The sequence below is a fragment of the Cydia strobilella genome, chromosome 24 (assembly GCF_947568885.1).
Source record: "Cydia strobilella chromosome 24, ilCydStro3.1, whole genome shotgun sequence".
Lineage (NCBI taxonomy): Eukaryota > Metazoa > Arthropoda > Insecta > Lepidoptera > Tortricidae > Cydia > Cydia strobilella.
The window spans coordinates 6,186,517-6,205,099 of NC_086064.1; the positions used below are offsets into that span (position 1 = coordinate 6,186,517).

Below are 18,583 nucleotides of genomic sequence, written 5' to 3' on the forward strand. Positions count from 1 at the left end.
GTGGAAAATAGTGGTAAATCCGCCCCAATCACTCAAGCTAGGGAAGTGATAGTTGTCACAAAAAAAAGCGGGAAGGTGTTCCAAGACCCTCCCAGCTCTCCGGCGCATGCGCCGTCCTACCAGGTAAATCTGCCTACATCAAATGGTTTCAGTACCCTCCCCGAGGAGGATGAGGATAACTCGGAAATGGATTTAGAGGTAAGATCCAACTCCTCTAGTGCTGGTGATATGTCGTCATCGCCTAGTAGCGTGCAAGGTAAAGATGAAGAAGCCGCCCGGGAGTTTAAGTCCAGACGGCGCAATAGGAAAAACAAAAGTAAGACAGGCAGTAGTGGTGGCCCGCCGGATAAATCAGATAAGTCTGAAAATGTAGATAATAAGATTAGGGATAGGTCCCCGACGACGCGGGCGAGGAGATCGCCCTCCCCCCCGGCGACCCCTACCCTCTCTTCCCCCCCGGATACCCAGCCCCTCCCTCTGGGGCAGGCGGGGTCACTGACCCAGAATGAAGGGCGGAGCCAGGGAGACTCACTCCCTCCCGCCCCCCTCAGCCCGGTAGTTCTTAGCCCACAGGTTGTAGTACCTACTAGTGTAAATAATAATAGTCACAACAATCAGGAAATTGTTAATGAAGAAATGGAGGTTGACACTGCCAAAAAGGAGAGACGGCCCCCGATCATTGTAGTTAAAAATAAAGGTAGGTGGCAACATTTATCTAGAGAGGCAAATAGAATAAAACTAAACTTTGTTAAAGCTGTAATGACTAGAAAAGGACTAGTCCTTTATACCCAAAACAAGGAACAATTTCGGGCCTGGGAGAGGTTAATAGTTAAAGGATACTATACATACGCTCTGGATGATGAGAAAAATGTCAGAGTGGTAATTAAGGGTTTAGACGTAGAACTAGACACAGATTTTATTAAGGACGACCTGATTGAGCAAGGGTACCCAGTCATAAGCGTGCATAGAATGCATCGTACTAGAGACAAGACAGCCCTTAATTGTGTGCTCGCTGTGTGCGAACGCACCCCCCAAGGGCTAGCTATTTTTAATATTAAAGCTGTATGTGGACTGAGCGGGGTACTTGCAGAGCCCCCGCGCAAGTCGGGCTACGCTACTCAGTGTTACAACTGTCAAGGATGGGGCCACTCATCCAAATATTGTAAGTTAGACCCGCGATGTGTTAGGTGTGCCGGTGGGCATGAGTCTAGGACTTGCCCAAATAAAGACGAGCTGGGAAAAGCAAGGTACCTGTGAAGTGTGCCAATTGTAATCAGGAACACACGGGAAACTACCGAGGGTGCTCGGAGTGTCCCAGACCAAAGCGCAGGGTAATTTGGGGAAATACCCAAAATGGGGAAATACCCAAAAATACCCAGGACGATGCAATTGCAAATGAAAAGGATTTCCCTTCAATGAGGAAGCCCAGGAACTATTGGGTAAATACCCAATTTAGTCAAAGAAACCCAAACCCCAGTATGGAGATGGAGGCGATGATAAACTCGCCTAAGCAGGTCCCAGAGGTAAGTGGGCCCCCCTCTCAACCCAATACATTAGCAGACATGGCAGACCTGAGTCTGCTGATTGATTTGGTGACCAAAATAGACATTACACAGGTCCGGCAGGCGGCTGCCGAGATCAGGAGTGCGATTGGGCCCACCCAACAGATCAGTGTCATGATGAAGCATGAATCACTTTTTAGGCAAATTAAAAACTTTATCCAACCATAATGGATTGTGAACGACCTAGAAGTTGTTTCACCTCTAACGGAAGGATAGCCCCGCGCTCCCTATCTTTAGGAATTTTCAATGCAAATAGCATGAAAGATAGAAGGGACGAAATCAGTAGTCTTCTTAGAGAGCATGATTTAGACATATTGCTGATTCAGGAAACATTTTTAAAACCAGCCCATAGAGATCCTAAAATATCAAACTATAATATTATTAGGAATGACCGTGTAGGCGGAAGAGGTGGTGGGACTCTTATTTATTATAAAAAAGCCCTCCACTGTTCACCTGTTCAATTGCCCGATCTTATTAATTTGGAAATATCAGCTTGTCGTTTAGCTATGACTGGCCATCAAGCTATAACTATAGTTTTAGCATATCTCCCGCCCGCGAAGGCTGTTCTGCGGTCCGACTTGGAGAGTGTTTTTGGATTGAGTGAGTCAGTCATTGTGGCTGGCGATCTGAATTCAAAGCACACTCTGTGGAACTGCGGAACGGCCAACCCAAATGGTAGGGAATTATACAAGTTAACATCTTCAGCGAAAGGCACTGACTTATTAAGAGTAGATATTATTACCCCACTAGAGCCCACCCATTTTCCACCTACTGTCGGTCTGGCCCCTGACATTTTAGATATTTTTCTTCTTAGGAACATTTCATTAAGATTCAGATCTGTTGAAGTCATCCATGTGATGACTTCAGATCATAGACCGGTCATCCTCAAACTGGGTCCTTCTCCGTCGGCCACCCCTGTCACCAAACTAGTCACTGACTGGGATGGTGTCAGCAAGGAGCTTGCGCAAGAAGACTCGGATATAATCAAAAACCTCCCGACAAACATCTCGTCCAGAGAGGACACGGATAATGCCATCTCGTACCTGACGACTGAGTTATCAGACCTACTGTCCCGCCATAGCAAACAGATTACGGATGAGGCGAACTATAACAAATGGAAGTTGCCGCCTCAGCTACAAGATATCAAAAGAAGAAAGAACGCCGCATTAAAGGCCTACGACATTTGCCCCTCTCCACAACGTAAGGCTGTAGTAAATAAATTATGTAAAGAATTCAAAAAGGGTGTAAAAGATTTCAGGAATGATAGATGGGGAAATTTCTTGAAAGAAATTTCTCCAAGCCACACAGCGTATTGGAATCTTGTTAGGACCTTCAAAATTGATGAAGTAACTCAAATGCCCCCATTGATCATACCGGATGCGCCCCCAAATTGCCCGCCAGCCTTCTCTGATGCTGAAAAAGCTGAGTGCCTGGCGTCCAGCCTGGAGGCCCAATGCTCTTTAAGCAAGGAGCCTCACGACCCAGACCACTTGGCGGAGGTGGAAGAGGAGGTGCGCGGGAGGTTGGTGCTCCCATTAAATAGTCCCACTTTAAGGAATACCTCGTTCACAGAAATAGGATTTTTGATTCGGAAATTGAAAGTTAAGAAGGCTCCAGGGGCAGACGGTCTACCCAACCGGTTGCTGCGCGCCTTCCCTAATAGGTTAATACATTTCTTGGCGAATGTGTTCAATGCGGCGCTGGCGAATTCGCACTTCCCTGATCAGTGGAAGGTGGCGCATGTAATAGGAATCCCAAAGCCAGGCAAGCCTAGGATACACCCAACTAGCTACAGGCCAATTAGTCTTCTGAGCTCATTAGGTAAGCTTTATGAGCGTGTTATCCAAGCAAGGATAGGGGAGTTTATACATGAGAAGGAACTCATTATAAACGAACAATTTGGGTTTAGGGCTGGACATTCCTGCACTCACCAGGTCCACCGGATCACGGAACACATCCTGTACTGGATGAAAAGATCGGTCCCCACTGGTGCCGTCTTTCTCGACATCGCAAAAGCGTTCGATAAAGTATGGCACGGTGGGTTGATCTTTAAACTTTTCAAATATGATCTCCCAGACAGGTTGGTACTACTAATCCACGATTTCCTGCAGAACCGCGGGTTTAGGTATAGGGTGGAGGGGACCCTGTCTCCCCTTCACCCAATACATGCTGGAGTCCCTCAGGGCTCTGTGCTCTCACCAATTCTCTTCTCGCTGTTCGTGAATGATCTGCCAAGGATCGCCGAGGTCAATTACGCGCTTTTCGCGGATGACACGGCGATCTTTGCCACATCAACATGCCCGAACAGGCTGGCCTCTCTCCTCCAACGAGCTATCAGTTCCCTCGGAGATTGGTGCCGTAAATGGAGGATAGAGGTCAACCCGGAAAAGAGTGCTGCCATGCTGTTCAGCAGAAGACTAAATTATCATGATCAAGTGCGTAAGCATGGCCAAGTTGAGCTTTTTGGCCAGAGGATACCATGGGTTGAATCTACCAAATACCTGGGAGTAACTCTGGACAGAAGGCTCAACTTCGGTGAGCATATTCGGAAAACTAGGAACAAAGCCGCCTTCTACGTGTCCAGGTTGACATGTCTGGTGGGGGCTAAAAGTAAGCTCTCCTTAAGGAATAAATTAACCATATATAAAACCTGTATTAGACCGGTTTTCTCTTATGCCAGCGTGGCATTTGCTCATGCCACGCGGGCTAAGATCAGAACCCTGCAAACTCTGCAAAATAAATTCCTAAGGAGAGCTACTAACGCCCCCTTCTATGTCAGGAACATTCGACTGCATGCTGACCTGGACATGCAGTCTGTAAGCAAACATTTCAAGGAAATCTCTAGAAGATATTTTGATAAGGCGGCGCATAACTCGAATGTGCTGATCGAAAAGGCTGCTAAATATGAGCCACGTCCAAACATCAAAGAACCAAAGCGCAGGCCAAGACATGTGCTGCTAGACGATGACGACATATTCACCATCACACTCAATATAGAGAGAGAATGCGACAAAGAACTGATATCACTCGCACATAAGAGTAAACCATTTGAAGAAGGCAGAACATACCTTCCCCCTCCGACAGACAATTCACAAGTGTACCACTTCACCAGGCCTCCGTCCAGTTGTGGTCCAATTTCAAACTCGTAATGTAATAATTATTCACTATTATTATTATTTTTCCATTGGATAAATTTTAAATGAATTTATAACTCATTTCATTGTGTAAACATTGTATAAATCTCATTGTAGAAATATTGTATAAACATTTAAAATATAATGTACAAAAAAAATATAGTTAAAGCCAGGAACAATATACCATTACAAATTAGTATTGTATAAATTTAAACTACATGCCATATGGCCACTCTGTTTGTAACTACTCTATGTCGCCGTGCCGAGGGCGGGGAATGGGCGTGTCCCTTGCCGCGATAGCGAATGGGACGCGGCCGCGCCACGTGCTCAGCACGTGCGACGCTCAAGGTTGTTTTTGTTGACATTCTAATCACTGTTGCGCAATTTGTTAAAGTTTGCAAGTTAGTTTAAATCTGTAAATATAGCGAGTTGTACAAGGGTTTTTACTTCTCTTTTTAATGTGTATACAAATAATTAGGATTAATCTGTAAATTTAGTTTAATATTAGTTTTAGGGTAGCTAATAATAATAATTACTTTTTAGGGTAAAGAGAAATAGGGCCGGAAAATCGTCCGGCCGACTCTAATGCCTATGTTAAAAAAATATATATATATATATAGGAAGCCATTACGAATCGAGCAGCCAAGCAAGCAACACCTCTCCAAAAAGAAGAAAAGAAGACCTCTCCGACCTCGACCCTCCTGCATCTGATTTAAGAAGAGCTCCAGTTGTTTTACTCCATCCTTGCTGCCTATGCCGCACCCTATACAGTCCACACCCCTACGATAGATCTCAAGATAACAAGATTAGGGCCTAACACTCACAATTATATTACAAAATCTTAAAAGTTATATTACACTTAATTAATCTAATTGAGATAATCTAGAATTATACTTAATTTAGACAAAATTTTAATAGTGTTCGATTAACAATCTAGCAAAAACAGAACAGGTTTCAGGAGTATTCTGTGTGAGTGTGTGTGTGTGTGTGTGTGTTTATGCGTGTCTTCTATGATACAGGTACAACCGTACAGGGCAACAGAGTTGATGAACATACTGATGTTCAGACCCCCGCGATTTTCCTAACTCCATAAATTTTAATTAGATATGAAAATTTTCAAACAGTTATATATAAAAAATGTGATTCATAGACAAGATATTTAATCAATAGCTTCACCCGGTTGACTATGCGGGCGGGTTTAAATCCAGCAAGCTGTACCCGTACCTTTTTCATTACTTACACAATCAAATTGTTGCACAACATTTAGATAAATACTTACCTACTTAATCTTTATACCTAAGATGGACTAATTACCTACCTAACCCTTATAACTAAGAACATTTGTAAAACAAGTAATGAAATAAACGCATTTGTATTTGAAATTGTACCTACCTAGCAATATGATGACGTGAATAGCGAGTGAAATTCTGTTGACTGAATCCAAATAGAACACTACGTGTAGCTGCGTCTCTGTCGATGGAATAACCACATTAAACTGAGCTATTATAAACCATTTTACGAAACAACTAAGTTATGGTATCCTGGATATATGTGTTTCAACATGTTTCATTAAACTTATTTCATCGTAAAAAACTGTTTCACATATTTCGCATTCGTATGATTGTTCATCGGTGTGTATTTTTTTATGTCTCTCTAATTCAGATTTTAATGTAAACTGGTTATTACATTCTTCACATCTATACGGCTTCTCTCCGATGCGACTCATTTTATGCGTCTCTAAACTATCTTTTTGACATAATTGCTGGTTACCGTCATTGGATCCGAATGGTTGTTCTTCGACGTGTCGTTCATAAGCAACGACATTTTCTATCTGTGTGAATTGTATACTGTCTTTTGTATAGCCGTGGGTAGATTTAAAATGATTAACTAAACTACGTTTTTGTGAAAATTGCTTGTTACATTCTTTACATTTGTATGGTTTCATTCCACTATGGATTGTTTCATGCATAACTAAATGATCTTTTCTTGTAAATTGCTTGTTGCATTCTTTACATTTGTATGGTTTCATTCCACTATGGATTCTTCCATGGATAACTAAAGAATTTTTATGTACGAATTCTTTGTTACATTCTTTACATTTGTATGGTTTCATTCCAATATGGACTCTTTTGTGGATCTCTAACTTACTTTTTCTTGTAAATTGCTTGTTGCATTCTTTACATTTGTATGGTCTCACGACTCTCACGCCACTATGGATTCTTTCATGGATAACTAATATTTGTTTTTGTGTGAATTCTTTGTTACATTCTTTACATTTGTATGGTTTCATTCCACTATGGGTTTTTTCATGGATAACTAAAGAATGTTTATATGTGAATTCTTTGTTACATTCTTTACATTTGTATGGTTTCATTCCACTATGGATTCTTTCATGGATAACTAAAGAATGTTTATATGTGAATTCTTTGTTACATTCTTTACATTTGTATGGTTTTATTCCACTATGGATTCTTTCATGGTTAACTAAGTGATGTTTTTGTGTGAATTCTTTGTTACATTCTTTACATTTGTATGGTTTAATTCCACTATGGTTTCTTTCATGGATACCTAAAGATTGTTTATATATGAATTCTTTGTTACATTCTTTACATTTGTATGGTTTCATTCCACTATGGATTATTTCATGGTTAACTAGAGAATATTGTGTTGTGAATTCTTTGTTACATTCTTTACATTTGTATGGTTTCATTCCACTATGGATTCTTTCATGGATAACTAAATAATATTGTGTTGTGAATTCTTTGCTACATTCTTTACATTTGTATGGTTTTATTCCACTATGGATTTTTTCATGGTTAACTAAGTGATGTTTTTGTGTGAATTCTTTGTTACATTCTTTACATTTGTATGGTTTCATTCCACTGTGGATTCTTTCATGGATAACTAAAGAATATTGTGTTGTGAATTCTTTGCTACATTCTTTACATTTGTATGGTTTAACGTCACTATGGACTCTTTTGTGGACCTCTAAATTATCTTTTCTTGAAAATTGCTTGTTACATTCTGTACATTTGTATGGTTTCATTCCAGTATGGGTTCTTTCATGGATAACTACGTGATTTTTTTGTGTGAATTCTTTGTTACATTCTTTACATGAGTGAAAGCTTAAATGCTTATTCAGTAATAAGATATTTAGGAATGCTTCATTACAAACTCCGCATGTATGTTCCGGGTGTGCATGTGTTCTGATATGTCGGATTAAAGTAAGTTTTGACGTAAATTGCTGACTACACATGTCGCAATAGTAGGTCTTCTTATTCGTTTGTGGTGCGATATGGTCTTGTTGATGTGTGATTACACTAGAAGAGTGTGGGGTGTGTGTGGGGCGAGTGACGTGTGTTTGTGCTTGTTCCTCGGTGGGTGTGTGAGCTAGCGCGTCCTGCACACTGCTGGCGGGGCTCGGCTCGCGATGTGACGTCACGGGACACGGCTGGCTCGGCTCGCGGTGTGACGTCACGGGACATGGCTGGCTCGGCTCGCGATGTGACGTCACGGGACGCGGCTGGCTCGGCTCGCGGTGTGACGTCACGGGACACGGCTGGCTCGCGCGCGGGGAGTCGCGGAGGCGCTCGAGCCTCACGGAGCACGCCATCGCGAGCTGCTGCCTACAGCGCAGGGACAGAGGAGCCGTGCTCACTCCGTACTCGCCGGCTGAACACACTGAAACAACACATTCACATTGGAGTGAGCAATGATGCAATAATACCTGCGCCAGATATAGCATTCTGAGATAGCATTGCTTTTCGTGGCTAGTTTCTAAATTGCAGAAATCTGATCTAAAGAATAGACTAATCTATTCTTATTATTTGTCTTGGCGCTAGTTTAGCGATGTTCCCTTAGTTATTGTTTACTAGCTTTTGCCCGCGACTTCGTCTACTTCGAATTAATAATTTGGTTAGCTCATTTTTTTACTAATGAGCTATTTATTGTTTCCCTATACAAGCTTTCACCTCCTATTCACCCCCTAAATTTTACCTGCTGAACATTTAGCTTGAGGTAGCCCTGGTCTCCCATCAGTAGCGTCTCTAGCAGAAACTTGTTCAGCAAAATCTTGCAGACGTCGAGGGACGCGTGGGAAGTCACCTCCAGGTGTTGCAAGTCTTAGAGAACTCAACCTTCACTTAAACTATCGTGAGACATATTTCAAAATATTTATCAGTACGGTTTTTACGCACTATTATTTTTAGTCGCTTTTGGCGACATGTTTCGCATTCTTTGGGAATCCATCCTCAGGCACGAGTGTCCGCGGCGGTTGTACGTCGTGCACTGCCCGCGCCGCCCGCCTCGTCGCTCGTTGCGCACGCGCTGATGGGGCGGGGGCGGGGGGCGCGGGGCAGTCCGCAGATGGAGTCGTCAAGTGAAGGTCTGGTAGGGCGGTTGTATCGAACGAAGTCAAGCACACTGCACTCACTATGTCCCCGCGATCATCACAACACACTTGCCGCTTGACCCTAGGTATTATAGGCTTCCATGCAGGTGGCAACATCCAGCCTCCGTCCCGATTGAAATTAGGGCGGCGTGCAATTTCAATCGCCTCGCGAATCTTACGCGGCACAAAACATTTCTCCCGTACCAGTAATCTCGCTTTATCGAAACGAATGAAATGGGACGCGCCTATATCGTTCGCATGCTCTGCCACCGCTGAGTTCCTGGTGTCCATGTTCCTTACGCTGCGTATGTGTTCCGACAACCTAGTGGAGACATTCCTTCCGGTCTCACCGACATACGCCCTACCACAATCGCAAGGTATCTCGTATACCCCCGGGCTCCCCAGCGGGTCCTTGTTCTTTGGAGAGCGCAGCAACTGCCTGACTTCGGTATGGGGACATGGACACCAGGAACTCAGCGGTGGCAGAGCATGCGAACGATATAGGCGCGTCCCATTTCATTCGTTTCGATAAAGCGAGATTACTGGTACGGGAGAAATGTTTTGTGTCGCGTAAGATTCGCGAGGCGATTGAAATTGCACGCCGCCCTAATTTCAATCGGGACGGAGGCTGGATGTTGCCACCTGCATGGAAGCCTATAATACCTAGGGTCAAGCGGCAAGTGTGTTGTGACGATCGCGGGGACATGGTGAGTGCAGTGTGCTTGACTTCGTTCGATACAGCCGCCCTACCAGACCTTCACTTGACGACTCCATCTGCGGACTGCCCCGCGCCCCCCGCCCCCGCCCCATCAGCGCGTGCGCAACGAGCGACGAGGCGGGCGGCGCGGGCAGTGCACGACGTACAACCGCCGCGGACACTCGTGCCTGAGGATGGATTCCCAAAGAATCCGAAACATGTCGCCAAAAGCGACTAAAAATAATAGTGAGTAAAAACCGTACTGATAAATATTTAGAACTCAACCTGATTACAGCAAACAGTACCTACTGGCCTACTGCACGTTAAACGTGTGGTAGCTCTGATCAGGCGCCTGCTTCATCTGGCAGACCTCCAGGTGTTCCAGGTCTTGGAAATCTTACCTGCCTACACTCTTTGCACCCAGCAGCACTCCCAGTGTTCCAGGTCTTAAACTTTAAACATCATACACTACCAGCGGCACGTTCAGCGAGTGTTACCCCTGACCCGTTGCATCCACCAGCACTCCAGATGTTCCAGGTCTTGAGGTGCCTCCATCATACACTACCAGCGGCACGTTGAGTGTTACAAGAGTGGAGAAGAGAAGAGAATTTCGGGACTTTAAACTGTTCTACAACCTTCCCCGCAACTAAATATATCTCCATGTCGAATTTCATCTACATTATGTACATACATAAGTTTTAATGGTTTCCCATACAAATTTCCACCACCCTTTTCACCCCCTTGAGGGATGATTCAAACTATCTCCATACCAAATTTGATGTAAATCGGTTCAGTGTTTATTGATTCCGCATATGAATTTCAACCCCCCAGGGTGATTTCTAGAATAAAAACTACCCTATGCCCTTTCCCGGGACTCAAACTATCTCTATGCCAAATTTCAACTAAATCAGTTTAGTGGTTTAAGCGTGAAGAGGTAACACATAGACATACAGACTTTCGCATTTATAATATTAGTATGGATTAGGTATTACGTGGCAATTCATCTTTGCCTTGATTCCCCAGTAGAGCCGCGGGCTGGGGACCCGCAGAGGCTCTACACGCCTGGGGGGGGGGGGGGGTTGTAGCGTTACACAATCCCTCCTCCTTTGACCCGTGGAGCGCGCCAGTATCGAATGTGATACTGGAGCGCTCCACGGGTTAACGCGAGGGTGCCCCCGGTGAACAGCCGGGGTGGCCGGGAAGCATCGTGGTAGAATATTAGTGATCTCATGACGCTCCCTCAAAACGGCGGAGAGGGTAACGCCGCAGGGGAAGTTATTGGGTATTCTCCTCCCCTGCCTCTGGTTATCAGAGGCAGTTACGGGAGGAGCGGGTCCCACATACCACCCCATCCCCAACGGGCTTTCGCAGCCCGGGGGATGTGTAAATGTATTTACCCCTGCGTCAAAAAAAATGTATTACGTGGCAATTTAAAAGTGACGTAGTGAGTGACGAGCGTAGACTGTTTCTCGGGGTTCCGAAGTGAAGAAGCTCGTACGCGCAGGCTCGAACACGCTGGCTGCAGATTTTACGAAGATTGCTGCTTACCGCCAATGAGGGCTACCGCGTTTAATTTCGCCGCTAGGGGCGCTAGTGTAGATGGAGGTCTTTTAAAATGTCAAATGCATAGAAGTTTTGGGGGTTTCAAGCTTATAGGGAATTTTCACTCCTTATTCATAATTTGTGGTAAATCTTTGTCCATCTTTGATTAATCGTGGTAAACAATAGATATAGCTCAATAATTGTTAGTGGTTTAAATAAAAAAATAATTAGACTTATATTGACCGGGATATAGACCGTGATTAGCTTTTGTATTATTCACCCGTGAACATGATGCATGTAACTGCGTCGAAATATCGGGAGCTCACAAATAATACAAAAGGTAATCACGGTCTATATCCCGGTCAATATAAGTCTAGTGAAACTAACCGTGAATCATTCAAAACTCTAAAAAAATAATTATTACAAAAAAACCAAAAACCTGACTGCACACCAAAAAGAGAAAAACAAGCCCCACAAGAAATATTGTTTAATCAAATGCTAAAACCAAGCTATGGAATGCCGTTTAAACAATATAAAAAATGCACTATGATATGTGTATGTAATCGATAGTTAAATAAATAAAACCTTATTCTAAATACTAACTAAATAATTATAATTTATACATGTTGATGGTAAGTATCGCAGGCGGGGACCAACAGAGGGTTACTTATAGTCATTTTGCTTGTTGGTTGTTAAGTTCACTATTTAGCAGAATGTTACTTAGGTAGGTATTTTCTTTAGTGGTGGTCAAGTTGGTCCCCGCCTGCAATACTTACCATCAACATTTATAAATTATAATTATTTAGTTATTATTTAGAATACGTTTTTATTTATTTAACTATCGATTACATACACATTTCAAAGTGCATTTTTTATATTGTTTAAACGGCATTCCATAGCTTGGTTTTAGCATTTGATTAAACAATACTTCTTGTGGGGCTTGTTTTTCTCTTTTTAGTGTGGTTTTTTTCGGGTTTTTTTTTTGTAATAATTAATTTTTTATTTATAACTTTTTAGTTGAAAAAAAGAACAAGTTATTACTTTATAATTTTCGCTTCGGACGAGGAAGTATCGAAAAAAATCACTTAGAAAAGTCGACCGTCAACGACGTGTGCTCTCATGTCATGCGTGTGCGTGTGCCCGCGTTCGGGTTGTAGACTCGAGAATATCCCCCTCCGTACCGCACCGCGCGCCACAAGGCAAGCCACGCCCTTCTTTGCCCGCTACCAGACCGCTACGCGAGAGGTGCGCGGGCGGGAGTTGCAGAACAAGTTATTTGCTCATTGCTTGCTGAGGCGTGGGTGGCTTGCGTTTACGAAGAATTAACATGTTCCTGTAGGAATTTCGGGGTAAAATGTATCCTATGATACCCCCGTGATCAAGATGAATCTAATGATACCTCATATATCAAAATATTTCAAAGTGAATGTAAAGAAAATATTATAATAAAATAAAATATTATTATAATCTAATAAAAAATTTAAAAATTTCTGGAAGCAAACCAATAAATAGAGACCGAGGGCGGGCCTTCCTGTGAGTGTAGAGGGTGTTACCGAGCCTAATAAGATAGCTGATTTGTTTCAGAAACATTTTAAGGTTGAGTGTCCCATGGGGCCCTGCGGGGACCCATCTCCAATGAGGGGTGTGCCTGCGGGACCTCTAGTGAGAATTACGGCCAAGGAGGTGGCATCGGTGGTGAAGAACATGACGCGAGGAAAGTCGCCAGATCACGACTCCCTTAGCATTGAGCACCTGCAGCATGCATGGGTACACTTACCTAGAGTACTCGCCATGTTCTTCAGCTTCTGTGTCAGCTAGGGCTTCCAATACCGGGATCCCGGTATTTCGGGATCCCGGGATACCGCCTTTTTTTATGGTAGATTTCAATACCGGTATTTAGTTTTGAAATACCGGGATCCCGGTATTTTTATTAACCAACAAAATATGCAAAACAAACTTAAACTACCCATCGAAACGTTAAAATTCGGCATCACCACAAAGCTTTGCGCGTATAGATCTTGCGTCTTCCTCACGTTTTACAATTCGACAGCATTCTCTGTCTTGCGCACGCGACGTGGAGCGGTAACATAATGTAGCCAGTCGGTTCTCAGTGCTTATAACGTGAATTGATGTGTACGTAAGCTATAACCTCTGTAGTTATAGTTTCGCGCCGGCTGTGGTTTACTGAATCTCACAACAATGTAAGTATGCATATATTATTTGTTAATTAGACATACTCGATAAGGATCAAGTCACGAGATGGTTTATAACTCATGTCATGTTTCTCCGGGTTTATTTATTTAAATTTAAATACGTAAGTACAATAGATAATTTTATTAAAAAAATAAACAAAATTAATATTCAATGACATTGATGCACAAAAACGTTTGATTTTAAATTGTATTGTAAGATTTGTAAGACTGTTTAATGTTTGAATATATAAAAAAACACTTATAACCTGTAAGGATGGGACCCAAGACGGAAGTAAAACACAAGACTGTCGGTTAAATACTGAAGATATAATCGCTCAATTTAAAAGATACAATCCTTTATATACTAAATTATCTAGGTTAACTATGAATCACACTACTTGGGAGGTCTACACGTGAAAGGTGTCAAATGGTTGTTAGAGAGTCATCTTACATTACTTTCCGTATATGGATTACATTCCTAACCTAATATGGGGAGAGTCGTCTTATATGACTCTCCGTATATGGTACCGCTAAGCTATATGATCCTTATGATCTAATTACATGTTATTTGAATCCTTACCTAATATTCTATACCTACACTTCATCTCCCTCCTTCTGGAAAAGGAAAAATATATTACTGAATATATTTTTTCTTTTTTTTTTACATTTTTTATATTATTGTTTTTGTATATATATTTTTTTTTACACTCTTTTTTTTTTTTGACAATTTTTTTTATAATTATTTATCCATAACACAAAAATAATATTCATATGTCTTCCACTATAATAAGTATGGTTCATAATTATGCTAAAATAAAATTTTACTTACATGTTAAAATAAAACCATTAATAATACAAAAATCTCTTATCTTAATAAAATTAAACTTATTTGATAACAAAGTAATTCTTAATTCAATCTCCTCTTCTATTAATTTTCTTATTTCTCATTGTCATTGTCATTGATTAATACGCGTATTTGTCACAATCCTAGGTACCTTAAATTACACAGGTTTTTTTTTCATATTGTCAGTATGCATAACTTTTCATAGTATCGTCTTTCCTATTTACTTGCAAGAAAATAATGTTTCACAATTTATTTATGTATCTCTTTCTCTTTTATGACGTCTTCACATGCTTGTTATGTTTATTATTTCTTTTCATACAATTTCTTTTATAAAACATGCACTGTATGCGATTCTCATTGCAAGGGTACACAGCATAATTATCTATTCTGTAGCGCTACAATATCTCTTCAATATATCATATATTCATTAATTCACTCATTTATTATTTTATTCATTATTTCTTTCAGGATACAAGGTATATTTTTATTATTATTTCTTTCTTTATTGCGCATATATTATTTATACCATTAATTATTACTTAACAGGCAGTTCTTTTAACACTTCCTTTCTTTAACAAACATACCACGTGTCCAAGGACCTTCACGAAAGGTAGCTCGACCGAATCATGATCAGGTAACAAGGATTTCGTGCCTGCCCTTGTATCCCGGTGTACCTTGCTACATTGTTTTAATTCGCACAACAGTTCCCTTCGGGCCACTGAAGCTAACGAATATCATTATTACCGCTCTCATTATTCTCATAGAATCTCTTTTAAAGTAATTAATTTTCCTCATAATCTAAAAACAATTATTATCCGCTTCATATTACTCACAAACCATCAAAACTACAACATATAAAGATTTAATTCGCTCTTAGGTGATCAGGCTAATTGCATCATAAAAACTTATCTGCTTAGCTTTGCCATCTTTAACACAACTTTATAAACCTCACAATTTCAACCTTCTATCTTCGCGAATTTTCTCATTAAACCAGTCCTTTACATTATAATAACTTCATTTTCTAAAATAATCATTTAACTTCACTTTACAAAATGTTACCTACGAACATTTAATTTTCCATATCCCATAGTAAAATAATATCAAGTTTTATTTCATAGACATATCATATTATTGAACCTTTTTCCGTTTAATCTTTGTTACATATTATATGTATTCCACGTTTAATTTTTCTATAAATATCACTTATTTTCTTCCGCGTTATTTGTTTATTATGCATCAAGTCCGTGTTAACAAAGTAAAATCCGGTAAAAAAATTTTCTTAATATAAAGTGCAAGTTAAATATCCACATGTACACTTACAAAAATAATTAAAATCTCGAACACAATTATTGAGTGTACCTTAATATTATAAGTCCATTTCTTCTTGGATATTTGAGTCCACGTAGAGTCATCCAGCCGCGCCCATAGCTTTCGTTGCTGGCTAGCAATGACCGTCATCACATACACATGCAGTCTTAATTCGCGGATATGCACAGTACTTTATTTATCCGAATAGTTGAATCTTAATTTCACATTCACGTCGATAGCTGATAGATTGTCATAAGCATAGTTTTATTTACTTTATATTGACAAACCGGCGCTGGTATATCACTCGCCTTCTTGTCCACATACATGTCTTGTTTTATTTAATTTTACGTATGTTTATCACTAGAGTCCACTTTCCCACACATTATTTTAGTTTATTTAAATTATTGTTTGTTTTTCACTTTCAGTTTTTGCTTTTTGATATTTTAGTTTTCCACTGTTTTTTTTTCTTGCGAATGTCCACATATTAAGAGTTTTAAATTATTTACTTGAATTATTTACTCGAAATTTTGCCATTGAAGCGCGCCCTGCCAGTGCAGAACCACCTACTGCACCGGCAGGCGCCATATGGCGTAGACTTTACGCCACTGGCAGGATCGCCATGTAAGGATGGGACCCAAGACGGAAGTAAAACACAAGACTGTCGGTTAAATACTGAAGATATAATCGCTCAATTTAAAAGATACAATCCTTTATATACTAAATTATCTAGGTTAACTATGAATCACACTACTTGGGAGGTCTACACGTGAAAGGTGTCAAATGGTTGTTAGAGAGTCATCTTACATTACTTTCCGTATATGGATTACATTCCTAACCTAATATGGGGAGAGTCGTCTTATATGACTCTCCGTATATGGTACCGCTAAGCTATATGATCCTTATGATCTAATTACATGTTATTTGAATCCTTACCTAATATTCTATACCTACACTTCAAACCGTTATGTGTCTTAGAACTTGAATTTTGAATTTTTGTTTAAATGTGCGTGGGTTTCGAGTTGTAGACTGATTTTTATTACATTACAAGTGGGGAAATTGCTAATTATTTATTGATTTTTAAATTTATTTTATTTTGCAGTTCAATTGTACAATTACCTTAAAAATTAACTTAAACAAATTAAATTATTATATTTTAAGTAAATTTTAGTACAATTATTTTGCGAATGTTTAGAAGAAACAAGCAAGATTATTATTAAAAAATACTTAATTAAAATAAGAGGCCAGTCTACCGAAATCGCTTAATTTAATATATGACTTATGTACCTAGAAAAAAATATATTGAATATAAGATAAGACTCCTTAACTCAAAAAATCTTTTTAATTTAAGATTTGTAGTTAAGTTTAATATTATATGTGCCTTTTTATAGAAATAAACAGTTAAAATTTCAATTTTTTTTTTAAGATAAATTTTATACAATACACTTTAAGGCGGTTCCCTGAGCCAGAAGGCGAAAAATCTCCCTATATGATCATGTTTTTCTAAGAGGCGTTGATATTCGTAGAAGTGGAAAAAATATATGTAGTTCTTGACTATATTATCTTTAATATCATAGCTTCCGATACACGAATTATGACACTTCGCTCGATACAATTAATTCCCAAAGTAACCTCTAACTCGGACTTTTAATCCAACTTTACTCGGTTATTTATTATGTGATACTATAAACAAAAAAAGAAGAAAAAACAACCTTAACTTAAATAGTAATTTCATAGCTTTCGAATTTCGATATTGTAGGGTAACGTTTTTAAAATAAATAAAAATCGACAAAATTCGATCAAAATGGACACTTGGCGCGCATGCTCTTTCCCGTTCTTTCTTGCGAAATGTGACAGAGACAGCGGCAAACCGATGGAACGGCCTTAAGTGCTACTTTATTTATGTTAGAAAATCATTGAACCTTTTATACTAAAACCTTACAATACAATTTAAAATCAAACGTTTTTGTGCGTCAATGTCATTGAATATTAAGTATTCGATTGAGCTGCAAGTGCAGAAACTAGTCAATAGAGAGAAAAAGAGGCTTATTATTAAGTGATATCATTGTTAAAAATACTATATACTGTAACACGCATGCAAATTAAAAAAGAATTTGATTAAAATTTGGTATTTTTACTTCAAATTTACTTGGTTCCTATTTTTACAAAAAATCCCGGGATCCCGGTATTGAAGTTGAAAATACCGGTATTAATACCGGTATTGCGAATGGTCCGGTATTTGGAAGCCCTAGTGTCAGCCATACTTATACCGAGCGATATGATGAGAACTGTGGCGGTACCAATTATCAAAAACCGTACAGGAGACACCTCGGACATTAAAAATTATAGGCCCATTTCGTTGGCTACCATTGTAGCAAAGGTGTTGGACAATGTGCTGGACAAACAGTTGGAAAGGCACACGGTGCTTCATGACGCACAATTTGGATTTCGGTCGGGCTTGTCCACGGAGACGGCAGTCCTTTGTCTTAAGCACACTGTCCGATACTACACAGATAGGAAAACACCAGTTTTTGCGTGTTCTCTCCAAAGCCTTCGATTTGTTGTCCTATAACAGACTTTGGCAAAAACTGTACGAGGAGACGTCATTACCCGGGGAATTGGTGGAACTGTTTAGATTTTGGTACGGCCACCAAACTAATGTCGTAAAGTGGGCGGGTTCGCTATCCGATGAGTACAAGTTGGAGTGCGGGGTCAGGCAGGGGGGGCTTACGTCGCCCAGACTCTTCAGCTTATACGTTAATCGGCTGATCGAGAAGCTCAGCAACACTATGGTCGGATGTTCAATAGATGGAACTTTCGTAAATAACATTAGTTACGCGGACGACATGGTGTTGCTGAGCCCGTCGATCGACGCCCTCAGGACGCTAGTAAGTGTTTGTGAGCGGTATGCGGAGGC

At 40.4% G+C, this 18,583-nt stretch overlaps 1 protein-coding gene across 1 annotated transcript in view; it reads right to left on the reverse strand.

The window, feature by feature from the left end:
* Positions 1 to 545: 545 nt before the first annotated feature.
* Positions 546 to 18,583, reverse strand: part of LOC134751978 (zinc finger protein 260-like) — a 33,222-nt gene continuing 15,184 nt past the window's right edge. Inside the window, exons 5-6 of the mRNA XM_063687504.1 lie at positions 6,593 to 8,377; positions 546 to 6,442 (exon numbers count right to left, since the gene is read on the reverse strand). Of these exons, the coding sequence (XP_063543574.1) occupies positions 6,228 to 6,442; positions 6,593 to 8,377 (2,000 nt within the window). The 3' untranslated portion in view covers positions 546 to 6,227. The remainder of the gene's footprint in view (positions 6,443 to 6,592; positions 8,378 to 18,583) is intronic.